General features: G+C 43.2%; 2 protein-coding genes across 2 annotated transcripts in view; one reads left to right on the forward strand and one right to left on the reverse strand.

The window, feature by feature from the left end:
* The first annotated feature begins 878 nt into the window (after window positions 1–878).
* Window positions 879–8,932, forward strand: ACOD1 (aconitate decarboxylase 1). Its single transcript, XM_009639677.2, has 5 exons — window positions 879–959; window positions 2,843–3,004; window positions 4,115–4,204; window positions 6,172–6,377; window positions 7,267–8,932. Exons 1-5 carry the CDS (start codon window positions 948–950, stop codon window positions 8,219–8,221), a joined length of 1,425 nt encoding a protein of 474 aa, XP_009637972.1. The 5' UTR covers window positions 879–947; the 3' UTR covers window positions 8,222–8,932.
* A 791-nt stretch (window positions 8,933–9,723) lies between these two features.
* Window positions 9,724–14,557, reverse strand: part of LOC104127056 (glutamine amidotransferase-like class 1 domain-containing protein 3A, mitochondrial) — an 8,850-nt gene continuing 4,016 nt past the window's right edge. Inside the window, exons 5-7 of the mRNA XM_035895200.1 lie at window positions 13,378–13,549; window positions 11,333–11,537; window positions 9,724–10,007 (exon numbers count right to left, since the gene is read on the reverse strand). Coding sequence (XP_035751093.1) covers window positions 9,815–10,007; window positions 11,333–11,537; window positions 13,378–13,549 — 570 coding nt within the window. The 3' untranslated portion in view covers window positions 9,724–9,814. The remainder of the gene's footprint in view (window positions 10,008–11,332; window positions 11,538–13,377; window positions 13,550–14,557) is intronic.

Raw genomic sequence — 14,557 nt, forward strand, 5'->3', positions numbered from 1 at the left:
AGCATGGAAGTGCAAGACTGCAATTCGAAAAGACTTGATACTTTATTCCCTAATCCAGGAAGTTCCCAAACTTCAGACATACATAATTTTTTTCACTTCAGAATTATTCAGTGGCCTCTACTCATGCTGCTCTGGGCTCCGCTCCCTTCCTGGTGGGATGGGCAGGGAATTCTTACACACCATCTTGTAGTAGTCTGGGATTCCCACAGAAGCAAAGTCCCTACGCTGATGGTGGGAGAAGTGCCTCCTTCCTTAGACAAGACATCCTTACCTGAAATGCAGGAAACCTGCTAGTAGAAATTATGTCCTCACGTAGCGATTCATGCTAATCATTAAAACATGATTAAATGCCAAGAGCTGCCAATTTATGGTCTGAAATTCTTACGGCACACATTTCCCATGTCTGAATTACACATATTATAGAGGAGACAGATACGGTGAAAGAAGAAAAAAAACAAAACAAAACAACAACAGGTTATTCAAGTTAAAACAGCCTTTGCTGTCCTGCACTGGTCTAGTACTGGGCTGGTTGCTCTCCCATCCATGGCCTGCTCTGGTTCCGCGGGGTCAGCCTGACACACCCAATGACCTCTTCTCTCCACGCTATCGAGTGTAAGACACTGGAATTAATATATCGGTTTCTATCTGGTAGTAAAATACCACATGTATCAGTTTACACGTGATGCGTATGTGGCAGACAAAGTCCTACCACACATGTAGCAGCAGTTTATAGTACAGTTAGTCAGAGGAAAGTTGAAAGTGAAGAAAAAGGAACATTTCCAGTCAGAGGAGGAAATGGGCAGGACAAGATGAGCAAGAAAAAAGGCCTAATATTTCTTCCCCCACCCCAGATATACATATATAAATCGTGAGAGAGTCATTTCCCCTGCTTCCTGGCTGCCACTTGTTTGCTGCATCTCTTTGGGACCACACGCCATCCCTCCAAGATGTGGGCAAAGGTACTGTCTTGTTTCTTTGCACTGTAAGATGCACTTTTCTGTTTAAGCTTTTGTATCCTTGCTCTATGTGTTTCAGTAGGCGTGCATCACACCAGGGGATATGTGGTTCACCTGCTTTAAATGACTTGTGTACCTCAAGATAGTCTTAATGCTTTAGTACAGAGCTGAGTGAGAAATAATGGGTACAGTTCTGGTCACCATTACTAGAAAAGAGAAATCCAATTGGAACAACGCAATGAAAAGCTACTAGCATAGTAGGGGTGAGCCTGTACTATAAAGGAGAGAGCAGCATGGTTTGGTTTGTTTAACTCAGAAAAATGAAAACCAAGAGGAAATATCATCATTCTGTGTGGATATGTGCAGGGGAGTAGAGAAAGGGGAAGGACGAGGGGAAGGGAAGGAGACAATTTCCAAAGAGAGAGAAGGGCTATATTCAATAATGCCAATATAAAAAAAAAGCAAGTGTGTATATAGACTGGTTGTAAATAATATACACCTCTACAGGGAGAATCATAGAATCGTTTAGGTTGTAAAAGACCTTTAAGATCATCAAGTCCAACCATTAACCTAACCCTGCCATCCCACCACTAAACCATGGCACTAAGCACCTCATCTATCCTTCTTTTAAATACCTTCAGGGATGGGGACTCAACCACTTCCCCGGGCAGCCCATTCCAATGCTTGACAACCCTTTCGGTGAAAAAAATTTTCCTAATGTCCAACCTAAACCTGCCCTTGCGCAACTTGAGGCCATTTCCCCTCGTCCTATCGCCTGTTACCTGGGAGGAGAGACCAACCCCCACCTCACTACAGCCTCCTGCCAGGCAGTTGTAGAGGGTGATAAGGTCTCCCCTCAGCCTCCTCTTCTCCAGGCTGAACAACCCCAGTTCCCTCAGCTGCTCCTCATAAGACTTGTGCTCCAGACCCCTCACGAGCTTTGTTGCTCTCCTCTGGACATGTTCTATGAAATAGAAAAGTTTCTAATGGTTGGAGAAGGGAAGTTCTAGATTAGTTTCTAATACAGATATTAGCAGCAGCTAACAGCTCCAGGCAAGAAGAAGCAGGCTGAGTTTGTATAGTGGGGTCAATGCTCAGTGGGAAAGGAAAAAAAAAACCCAAACTAGAAATATAATTTCCAGATCAGCAGGAGCGAGGAACAAGGAGCCACTGCTTTTCAAAGAGGTGAGATCTTGTCTTGGAGAAAATCTGGGAGTCCAGCTGGGCATGAATTCAATGGGAGGTGGGAGCCGGGAGCGGCGGGTGCAAGGTAGGGCTGCCAAGTCCTGTCTCCCACTGAGCTCCAAGCTCAGCAAGGGTTGGGGTGGTAATTCTGCTACTCAGGTTAAATCTTGCCTCCTTGTGTGGTAGTGGCTGCACTGGCTTGAAATGCCACTTTCCCACTCATTTCAGTAGCAATAAGAAGGTGCTATGGAAAGCCAGATGTTTTTTGCTTCTTTTTGTTTTGTGTGTGTGTGCATGTGTAGATATAGATTATATAGATATAAATTATACAGATATAGACACAGATATACATATAGATATAGATGTAATCTTGCAAAGTTACATCACCTGCAGTGCTTACCCTCCAGGACTCAAGTCAGGGAGGAAGCAGCAGAAATACAGAACAGACAAGGACACATGAAAGTATAAATGAAATATATGTGGCATTTCTGGGAATAAAAAGAGGAAGAATTCGAACCTTAGTTTTGCTGATGCAATTCATGTAAACAGGGACAGGACAACAGAAATAGCCAGTGAGGTAAGCAGTGGCCCAAAACCGAAAGAGAAAAAAAAGGGGGGAAAAAAAAGGGAGGAAAAAAAAAAAGCTTTCTTTAAATGAAAAAAATATCTACTGTTACTTTTTTTTTTGCCCCCTCCCCCAGACAATTACAGGTAATTTTGCCAATGTGATTCATGGTTTGAATGCAAACCACTTGACAGACCAAGTCATTCAGAGAAGCAAGCGAATGATCCTGGATACTCTTGGAGTGGGGCTTCTGGGCACCAGCACTGAGGTCTACCACAAAGTGACACAGTACAGCAAGGTAAGGTGTCTGGCATTCATAGCATACCCTAAGGTTTAGCTTTAAGAAAAGCAAGGGGAAATTTGGACTCTAAGGGGAAACTTTGTCATGGTAAAATTCTTTTGGGGATGGAAAGAGAGACACACTCCCACTGGAGACAGGGAAGCTTCATTACTCGAGTTGCTTTTAATTCTGGATGGGCAAAAAAGTCTGTGTAACAGACTGGATGCTAAGACCCCCCACTGCAAACACAGTTAATAAAGAAACCCTTCCTTTCTTTCACCTATGAGATTTTATTAAAAACATCGTCAAAGCAAGCATCACTTATCACCAGACTTTCCAAAATAAGGGACTGTTAAAGGGATGGAGAGTTAGTAGTTAGCAAAACATTAACTGTTGTCTGAGGTACATTGGTCATGTTTGTCCTCCAATTGTGTTCTCCTTGCACTTGAGGAGTACTTGACCTTGAGGAGAAGCCTCCCCAACACAGGAGGGCATGAACGAGGAGGGGTTTAGCCCACTGTTTTATCGGTCAGGCCTGCCTAGCCTAACGCAGGCTTCACAGCTCTGTGTGCCAATAAGTCTCTTCGCGCAGAGATCCCCTCTTCCCAAACCATGGTATGGGAACCATTTATGCCCTTTTATTTAATTCTGTAAATATCTCTTCATTGGTTAAAAGATCTGCACAGCAAAAGGAAAAGAGCAGAGCCCTTTATAGCATAGGGACACCAGCATCAGGGGGCAATATATCATTTACCCAGGGCCTACTAAAGTGTAGAAAATCAGAACCTTTAACTGTAGATCTTCCCCAACAAGATGCTGACAGTCCTGAGGGAACTGCCGATGGGCTGTGAGAAGGGACATCAATGGCCAGAGGTCGTGTGAAGGTACTGAATGGCCATGTGGATGGTGTTGGTCTGCCCCCTGAGGTCCGTTTAGGTGGAAAGAACCCTTGACATAAGTCAACAGGAAGCCGGGTTTCTTTTTATACTTTCTGATAGAACAATATTTCTCTCATGAAAGGGAACAGTTGGGTCCCAAGAGGGTATGGTCTGATCTCAGTTACGTCAGAAATATGGCGCACATCCTTGGGTTCAGGCCTCTGCATTAATTGATGTCAATTTGTTTCAGATCTACAGCTCAGATATATCCAGCACCATCTGGGGCCACTTGGATTTCCGACTGCCTCCTCTGTATGCAGCTTTTGTGAATGGAGTGGCTGTAAGGGATGCTCTTTTATTTGCTCTTAAATCACACTAATTGATCCCATTCTCACTCTAGAGAGAACAGAATGCTCCTAAAATCTTAGTTTACTTTATTCTTGTGCCTGAAGCCTGCCACAAAACTTTCCTAGGCTGTTCTAAAGTGCTTCAACTTTCTTCCGATGAGACTGGGCTTAAGGAATAATATAGATCTGATCCAACTTAAGCATCCCTTACCTTTCATGTGGGACTTGGGGTTGTTTTCAAAGGTCAGAACTCTACAGCTTGTTACACCCTTGCTACAGCCACATTACAGAGACATATTCTAGCTCTCACTGATTTCACTGGGATCCAAATTTCACCCCAAGTGGCAAAGTATAGCTACAGAAAACCACAAATACAGACAGATGCAGGTATACATACACACATATAATATCACAAGGCGATTTAAGCTTCAGTCATGCCATTTGCAGAAGCCAATTATATATTTTGGACACATACTTCATCAGTAAAGTAACAGCTGACTCCTCAGACATTTGTCTAAATTCAAATTCAGGCTGAAACCATTTGAAATCAAAAGATGTGCCAGAGGTAGAATAGACAGATTTGGCAATTATGCAAAACTAGGGAAGGTGACCAACCAAGGAAATGGTAATATTAAGCCTATCTAAATTAGTGTGACAACAACATCAGAGGTCCAGTTTAACACCTCATTTCCAGTGTAGAGAAAATTACCCTGGGAATGAGATCTGGTACCTGTCAGCTCCTAGAAGCCTGTGTGATATCCAGATCTGGCTGTTAGCATGTATATGATCATTTCAGTTTACATCCCAGCCACAGGTCAATTCTAAGCACTTAATGAAGACACCAGAAACGCAGCTTACCGGGGTATTGGGCACAACTGTCCTCATCCCGCACTGCAGGGCATCCTCCCATCTGGCATCAAAGTCCTTCAGGGCAAGGACTGGGTTTCCTTCTGTCTGTTCAGGAACACAGTCCTCAGAAGGGCCTATTCCCAGTATTACGGGTCAAGACCTGAGTGCTGGGGAGCCTGGCCACCTTCCCAGTTTGCTCTCAAATAAGACACAGGTGAATAGGCATGGAAATTCTGCTTTTGAGGCATTATTATGTTACTAAAAATGCTGTCCCTGCAATTCCTTGGAGGTTCTTAAAACCTGGGGGGCGGGCGGGGATAAGGCGCTTCTGACAAGCAGTACATTGCAAACACTGAGTGCACTGCTGGGATCAGCCATATGGCACACTGGGAATGCCCAAAATCTTCCTGAGCTGCTGGACTCTAGGCATGGGAAAGAGAAGGCAGCTCTCTTGATACCCTCAAGGGCTAAGCAGCTCATCCCAGTTTTAAGACTGCAGCTTTTTCTTCCTCGCCGCAACCCCAGAGAGTCTGGTTCCTCATGCTGCAGGTCTTGTTGTGACATGCTGAGAATTCGTTTTTTATAGGCCTGTGCCCATTGCCTGTGGATGGTTGCACCAGAGAAGTTGTTCTGATACAACTTTCAGTTAGCAGTACGGATTCAGCTGCTACAGCTTTAATGGTGTGAGCCCTAATGGCAGCATCATTTGCAGCACAGGGGAAGTAATTTCATTATGGTTATATACTGTTTTGGGGGAAATGAAAATTCACCATTCACATGGTGGACCTAGAGCTGCTGCTTTAATTACACCCGTCTAATTAAAGCAGCAAAAACCTATTGTAGAAAAGACGATTCATTGTCACACTGGTTCTAGACAGATGCAACTTGAATTAGAATTGTACCCCAAGATTTGTATTGCATTGCCACTTCTCACTGAGCCATCTTGGCAGTAAAGGTCTTAAAAGAAAGACTTTTGAAGTTTTGCTTTCTAAGGGAAATCTAGTTCTTCAGTCCTTTTTTACACTGCTTACAGTAGTTTCATTTGACTGCGCCAATCTTGCCAAGTCAGAGTTTACTTCCGATGACAAGCCAAGGCTTCTCTTCTCATTAGGTGCACTCCATGGATTTTGATGACACGTGGCATCCAGCCACCCACCCATCCGGGACTGTGCTCCCCGCTGTGATTGCACTCTCAGAGGCCTTTCCTCAGAAGCAAAAAATCTCAGGTCTCGATCTGCTCTTAGCTTTCAATGTGGGAATCGAAGTGCAAGGCAGGCTGCTGCGCTTCTCTAGAGAAGCCAGGAATATTCCAAAAAGGTACGTAGCAACGTTTCAAGTAGAAAGTTGAGTGGAAGCTGTTCTTTTTTTTTTTTTTCTTGGTGTTAATATACTTAATTAAATGCCAGTTAAAATACAAATGGCACAGTTAATCATATTTTCTATGTTGTTTGTCTGGAAATTTAGGAAAGGTTCGTCTTAAACACAAATACACTTATGTGACTCCATAAGGCTTATCTAATAGTTTTCTTTTTGAGAGCGTTGAACAGTTCACAAGAAGGAGGTGATGATCTCCCTATTTCTTAGAAAAAGCTGCAAAAGGGCAATGATTAGCAGCAGAGGTCTCAGGCTTTCCTGAATACATATGATCGTGCCTCACTCGCAAACAGTGGCTTGCTTTCAGTAGAAAGGAGTCACCGGTGCTGGGCTGAGAGCAGAGCCCAAGCAGGCAGGGTCTGCTCCGGGGAAAGGCTTGACGTGTGGGATGGACTAGGTGTCGTCTTGCTATTTTCTGCGTGTTCCTTCTACCAATTTTGCAAAACTAATTCAGAATAACAGAACTTGCCTCGCCCAATAGATATAATTTATATGTGACTATAAATGATGTACAGAAAATTTGTGGATGACTATAAACTGTGATGCTTTTGCTATTATGCTACTCAGTATGCCTTGAACTGTGAGCAGTTCTAACGTTTCGATTGCTTTCCAGGGGGGACCTATTGTAAGTGGCAGTGGTGCTATTCTAGTTTAACTTATTCCTGCGGAAAAGCGACAGCTTTTGCCATTAGGACCACACAAATTCTGAATTTATGGTTCTTCATGGTCCAATCCATCTTCCACAGCAATGAAAGGAAACTGAAGCCTATAGTATGTAGTGAATTTGGGTGACTTTTTGAAATATGGTAATGAAGAAATTTTGTTTTCCCAGGTTTCACCCCCCGACCGTGGTTGGTACGATGGGGAGCGCAGCAGCTTGTGCTAAACTGTTAGCTCTTGACCAGCTGAAATGTAAAAATGCCTTGGCTATTGCCGCCTCCTACGCAGGTGCCCCACTGGCTAACGCAGCGACCCAAACGAAGCCTCTCCATGTTGGCAATGCTGCCAAGCATGGTCTAGAAGCAGCTTGCTTAGCGTCACAGGGCCTTCAAGGAAACAAACAGATCTTGGACATGGAGTCAGGGATAGGTGCCTTTTATACAGATTACAATCCCCAGACCCTGCCAACCTTGCAGTCCTATCCCTGGCTGTTGGACCAGCAAGACGTGGCCATCAAACGCTTTCCTGCTCATCTTGGGACGCACTGGGTGGCTGATGCAGCATCTTCTGTCAGGAGGAAGCTTGTGGAGAGCAGCGACAACTTGCTCCCCCTTGATAAAATTGAGAAAATCATTCTCAAAGTCCCAGAGGTGAAATATGTGAACAGACCCAGCCCCACCTCGGAGCATGAAGCTCGACACTCCTTCCAGTTTGTTGCATGCTCTGCTTTGCTGGATGGCAGCACGTCGGTCCAGTCTTTCACTGGTGAGAACATGCACCGGCCAGCCTTGCGGGAGCTCCTCTGCAAAACGCAGCTGGAGCACCCTCCCAATAACACACCTAGCTTTGAGAGTCTTTACTGCGAGGTGAGTGTCACACTTCGGGACGGCAACACGATCAGTGACCGCTGCGAAACGTTCTACGGACACTGGAGGAAACCTCTGAAAAAGGAAGACTTGGAGAAAAAGTTTCAAACCAACGCCTCCAGCGTCCTGCCCACAGAAGCCACCGAAGGCATTATAGAGACTGTGTACAATCTGGAAAATGTAGAGGACTGTTCTGTATTAAGTACATTTTTATCTGGACAGCCAGCTAGAGCGCTTTCAAAGAAGTTGTGCTTCTTTTGAATGTTCCCACCGACAGCTAGAGGCTGTTCACAAAGCAAACAGAATTCAGGACAAACTCCTATTTAGTGACTCAAGCACTTTCAAATGGGACTCCCGTAACCGAAGAGCCATGCTCAGTCCAATATTGTGGGTTTTGACTAAGTAAATAATGTAGAGATTACATGCACAGCTCAGTCAGGCTGAACAGAAGATCCTTGACTTCAATTAACTTTATACCTCTAGAGGCAGAGCACTGCTTGCACGTGACATAAAAATTTCCCTGCCTTTCTGCCAAAAATGCCTGTATGTTCTGCTTCTGCTAAGTAACCCCAAATTCTAGAGGAGTATGGAAATATTGCATCTGTGAGCAACATTGCTGTGAGAAGGAGAGTATGTATTTATTTCTGTAGATTTAGCTCCAGAACCTCCTTGAAGAGGCCACGTCTTACATCCCAACTTTGACGTTTGTGCTAAAATAAACACGGTGCACACACAGAGGAGTAGCACTTGATACTCTGCAACACGTCGGGCTTTGCTGCGACGATTGGCCTTGCGTTGCGTAGGTAAAGGCTGGTGCCCGTCCTCATCACGCCAGCTGCTGAGCAAGAGGGGGAACTCAACACTCCTCCTCATAAAAGCGTCATTTCCCAGTCCCATCTCTTGGCTGCTCCGTGGTACCCGTTTGTTCCTGCTGTTTTCCCACTCCAGTTACAAGGCGCTCATCCAGCAAGGCATGATGCAAAGGCATGATTAGCGCCAATTAGCGATGACGCGTTCAGATTATGTCGGGCACTGCAAAGCACGGGCTGCAGTACGCTCATTACGATGGAGCGAGACCTGTGAGCGTCAGAACGCTTCTTATGCTTGAGGCAATTAAGTGTCCACAGTGACAACCGACCTACCTACCTTGATAATGAATTCTGGGAATTTTTAGTTCCTTCAGGAGTACAAAGCCTTGCCAGATCGTGCCTCTAAGAGAAGCTGGCGACCTTTGCTCACATTTGTAAGAGCAAAGCCCCTGCTCTAGCATATATAAAATGTACCTTCCTTAGGGCACTAGACTATGTATGCAAAAAAAAAAAAAAAAAAAAAAAAAAATCACAAAATACAGCTAATTCATTTTACTAACTAAGCCTCAAATTATTTCATTTCTTAGAGTAAAACTTGTGTATTTTCCACACAGAATGTATTCATGTGTACTTCAGCCTCTGACTCTTGGTTTATAGTCGGTTTATCTAGGGGGCTCTGCAAAAATTTTGGAAGTCCATTAGTTACACTTGCTTAAAGACTTGCAAGGGAAGGGAAAAACCCAAATAACCACATTCTTTTCTTTTCCCCTTCTGATTAGAAAGTAGAATTGAATTACTCACCTGTACTGAAGGTATACAGCTTCACCTACAGCCGTTTCATCTGTAATTATAGTTGGGTAACACCAAATGTGAGTAGGATAAACTTAGCAATAACCATTTGGCGTATTACAGATTTAAAAAAAAAACAAACCAACCAAGAACTGTGAAGTTTAATAAGTGCACTATTTTATTAATGCAATCACGGGAAGCTAAATGCTTATGCTTGGCTAAACCGATTTCCTTGCAGAGGTCTGTACACTTCCAGTCAGGCAAGTTTCAGGACTTCTTGTACCATTGTTCCAATTCCATCAAAGATTTCATGCAGAGGAGCCTTGCACATGAAAGCACAGGTAGTAACTATTTTATTGGCTTTATCCACGTGGGATTCGTTTACGTTTTTGCAAATGTGCTTACATCCAAGCTCTGCTATAGCAGATGCTGTTTCAGCGTCAGGAAACCTGTAAGTAAAAAGACTGTAATTAACATAAAGAGATGATACAGCCATGAAGTTCTGCCCACAGAACTTGAATGAGAGAACTACATGAATATTTAAGTGACTCTTTAGCTGATGATGGCAAGGGAGTCAAACAGATTGCCACTGGCAGGTGCTCCTTTATCCCCTTATGGACACAAGTGATCTGATACCTTTGAAAACAAGGTCTGAAATGCAGAGCCACAGAAACTCCAATTCTTTATTTAAGAATCTTTCAGTAAGTTTACAAGATGATGCCAAGTGCAGCCATAATTGAGCCTCAAAACTTTGAGATGCCAGCTGAACTTGCAGACACGTTAAACCTTTTCCAACACCTCCATATAAGGTCTTCCACTGGGAATGTGCAGAGATTTTATTTTTTTTCCCCTGAGGATAAGGCAGGAACAGGGGGGTGGAGGCAATCCCTCACTACTGCTGCTGCTATGAAATTCCATTCAGAAGTTTTATCAGGAGTTGACAGTCTTTCAAGCAGCACTGACTTCTGCCAGGCCCTGTTCTCACCTGCCTCCCCTAAACTGGCCCCAAACCACTACCTCCAGAAAAACTTTACTAAAGATCTCTGAACAGACAAAACCCCGCAGACACAATTTAAACAGCCACTCGAATTACCACAGGGTACCAACTTTTTGAATGCCAGCTGCCTATTCTTCATTTGCACATTTGCAACATGAATCATGGCCTTCAAAGACACTGGGTAAGCAAATTCTGTATCTCACTTAACATGAGCTAAAAATCTATCACTTGATTACCATGAACCTAACATGAAAAAATAACTTGATATCCCTGGTCACCTGCGGGGGTAGGATTCTGTAAAAGTCTCGTTCTTCTGTCACTTTTAGGACTGATGGATGCTACATCCAGTGACTCATTAGCACCCACGCAGCACAGTAAAGCCAATGCAGGAACTTACGTTACCTTCGGTGGCTCACCGAGTGACAGCTTAGGCAAGAGATAAGGCTACCTAGAGTTTTCATGCTATTAATTGTAATGTGTCTGTGGATGCTGACATCACAGAACACATCACAGACCAATGTAGCTCTGAATTTAGGGATAAGTTGTTCCAACATTGCAGTGCACAAATCACCTGACCTCACAGATGCAGTCTGTCTGCCCTGAGAGTTCTGCGCCTGCTATTACTGTGCAAGTGGAAAATTTGAAATCAGTGAAAAATGTCACCAATAAGTTACCCAAAGGTTACTGGCACCAGAGACCTCAGACTTTTGCAGAGAAGACTGTCTGTTCCCTAATCCTAATTCCCATGTAAATTATCTCCATCCATCTCCTTCTTACCTCCCATCGACGTCTTTATCTTGGCCGACCGTGACCTCACAACCAGGAAAGACTTTAGCTGCCAGGACTGGTGATATGCAGCACAAACCAATGGGCTTTTTAGCACTGTGGAAAGCTTGGAGTGTGGAGCTCACGTGCTCGTGGACAGTACAGTTCTTGCCATCTACAGCCCAGGAACACAGGTTCTTTGCTACGCCAAAACCACCTAAAAAAAAAAAAACAACCAAAACCCAAGCAAAAGCTCAAATATAAGGCACTGCTAAAAGCCATTAAATTCAATACCAGAGAGAAATTCTCCTTTTCTACAATACAATCATGGCATACGTAGGACCATTAAGTTACTATACTGAACGCTTTCAGCATATGAAACATGACGGGTTTATAGTATTAGAAGTTTAACTGCAGATTTTTTTTATACCACGTACATAGGACAGAAAGCTTAATCTTGCTTCAGTGAGTAACAAAGAGTTAAATAGGAAACCTCACATTCATTTGCTAGTGACTGGAAAAGCTGCACCATCCGATAGGCACCCCTTGATAAGCAAGAGAGTAATGCAAACAGGGGTTTGACCCTCTACAGTAACTTCACTCTCAAGTTTTAGTTCAATACCTGAACAATTACAGAAGAGCTTTTTCCCCACCTAGAACTCTTTTTGGACTTAAAAAAAAATAAAAGGTTAACGCAATCAAAACAAAATGGACATTACATAAAAACGAACTGATAACATGATATTCTGAGACATAGCACTTGTGAATGATAACATAAGGTCCTATTAAAAGTAATGCCGAATTTTTCTTTCTAGAAATTAATTATAACAATCCTTTGCTTGCATTTAATCTTCATTTAATTGTACAAGCAGATTATATTTTACAGCACCTTTGTTTGCTGGATTTATAACCATCAGGATAATCAAAGTAAGAAGGTTATTAGTAAGTGTAACCATCCATTATACTTGATTCCCTACGGAATGCGCATGACATCAACTTTTCTACAATAAACAAACAGAAATTTCCACAAGTATTTCAATGGACAACATCAAGAAGTTTTGCGTTTTTAATATTTTTCTTTTCACTCTTTGCTCACTTTCGAGTGTTATCTGGAATCTCTGAGGTAACATTTTAATTTTCAAACTTAATAAGGTTTATTTCCCTCTAACTGTTATTACAGCAACCCCCCTGAGCCTACGTTATAACAGCATGAAATTAACGTGGAAAATACTTGCTAGCCTCTGCTCCCTAATCAGCCCTGATGGCACTCACTCATTTTCTGGCTGCAAGTATGTTTCTCTGCATTATATACACACTCCCTCTGCTGGCCCTCCAGCAGAAGACAGTGTAACAACTTCAAAATTATCTCTTGGGCACAATCGTGAAGGCAATATTTAGCAGAACTATGAATATTCTGGAAAGTGACTTCAGCAAGTCATAATTCCCTCCTGACACTTTGTTTTCTTCATGTCTAAAGTAATTGCAATTACCTCCGTCTGAAAGACAATTTTGTGGTCTATAAATAAAAAATTATCCATAAACATATTTAGTATAATTTGATCAGCAGCAGACCAGATACATAATTAAACCAAAATGTACTCACATCTGACAGGGAATATAATCTACTTGGCAACCTACTATTCTGCCAACAATTGCAGAGGCCCTAAAAATAAGGCATTATCATGTAATGTCAAGTTTGGTCTTACTTTTCTGTTCTGGTCAGTGTTCTTGTCTGCAAGTCGGTACTAAAGTTTTCACAAGCTTTAAAAAGAAGGAATGGTGTGATGTATGACCTAACACCAAAAGAACACTCTGACATTTTATTCATTTATAGTTCATGAATTTAAATAAATTGAGATGACTTGTCAGCCCATGAGAGCCTGCTAAAACATTTTCTCATCCGCAAAAGAAAGTAAGTAAAAAAAAAAGACCACACGTACCTCTCAGAATCAAGAGCATAATATCGTCTCTAAGCGGATTTGAAAACAAAAAAAAGTAGCAGAGGCAAAACAGTTACTTACAATTGAAAAACCACAAATTATTTTAAAAGAACTTACCAGGGAAAATGACTGCATCAAATTCACTAGCTTTCAGTTCAGCCAGATCCTGAATGTTTCCTCTTGCCAATCTGGCACTTTCAACTAACACATTTCTCTTCTCTTCTGTTGGACTTCCTTTTAGGTGATTGACTACATCCCTTTGCTCAATATTGGGGGCAAATATCTTCACCTAGAACATAGAGATGAAGCAATTTTGTGAATGTAAACAGAACTCGTATATATTGGTCACCATAAAGATCATTTAACAAAAACAGTTTTTGTTCCTGAAGTCTCTTATCCAAGAGAAGTGGATTCCACAGGACGTATCTATTGCACTAAACATCTAAAGCGACAGATGACCTATTAGGATGGGTAAACCCAGCCATCCTCCCCACGTATTCCTGCGGCTTTTTGACAGGAGTGCCTTCTTACGCCAACATTAAGCTTACTGATTTTGCCAGGGCCTGCCTTCCCTCTGCGGGAAACCCCAAGGACAAAAAGAGCACCACAATTTATGCCAGCAGCCTGAGCAGGCACACAGCTGAGTCTGCAGAAAGGCTGCTCTTCACTGTTACGGGATCAGAGCACCAAAAAAAAAAAAAAAGTTTTCTACAAAAAAAAATCTAAAAGATAAAAATGCAAACTTTACAAGCATTTCCAGTGCAGACACTAGAGTCACTCACTTTCCTAAAAGACTGGTAGGAGGAAGGAAAAACAAAACATGGAAGAACACATTTTGGTTAGGCACAAAAGGGGAAAGCTGTACCCAAAATATAAAGTTCTGAGACAGGTATACACCGCAGGGACTGCTTCCCCACCTCTGTTTCGATGCTCGCTTTGCAGACTTCTCAGCGCTCACCGCTTCAGCTAATTTTAGAGAAGACAATTTTGTGCTGAATACGGGGGTGCTGCTGTTACCGTCGGAGACCTGAGCGCAGCTAGAGGCAGACAGAAAGCGACCGCCTTCCGCCACCTGCAGCCACAGACAGGACCAAAGCACCCGGCCACATCCTGGCCCAGGCTTCGCCGACGACTCCCAGTGACCGAAAAAGCCCAGGCGCGGCCAGCAGAAAACAAGCAGGTGAACCCCAGCGAGGGCGAGCCCCTGACTTCTGCAAAGGCGACGGGAAAGCAGAAGAAGGGTTTTAACCGGCGCCCACCTCCAGCTGGGAGAGGAGGAGCGGGGCGAGGCCTCCCG

Source organism: Egretta garzetta, unplaced genomic scaffold (genome assembly GCF_000687185.1).
Source record: "Egretta garzetta isolate BGI_Z169 unplaced genomic scaffold, ASM68718v1 scaffold335, whole genome shotgun sequence".
NCBI classification, from domain to species: Eukaryota; Metazoa; Chordata; class Aves; order Pelecaniformes; family Ardeidae; genus Egretta; species Egretta garzetta.

Excerpts from the sequence above, each read along its gene's own strand:
- ACOD1 (XM_009639677.2), top strand. Across the intron at positions 3,005-4,114 it reads AAGTGACACAGTACAGCAAG|ATCTACAGCTCAGATATATC; the intron begins GTAAGGTGTCTG and ends AATTTGTTTCAG. Across the intron at positions 6,378-7,266 it reads GCCAGGAATATTCCAAAAAG|GTTTCACCCCCCGACCGTGG; the intron begins GTACGTAGCAAC and ends TTGTTTTCCCAG.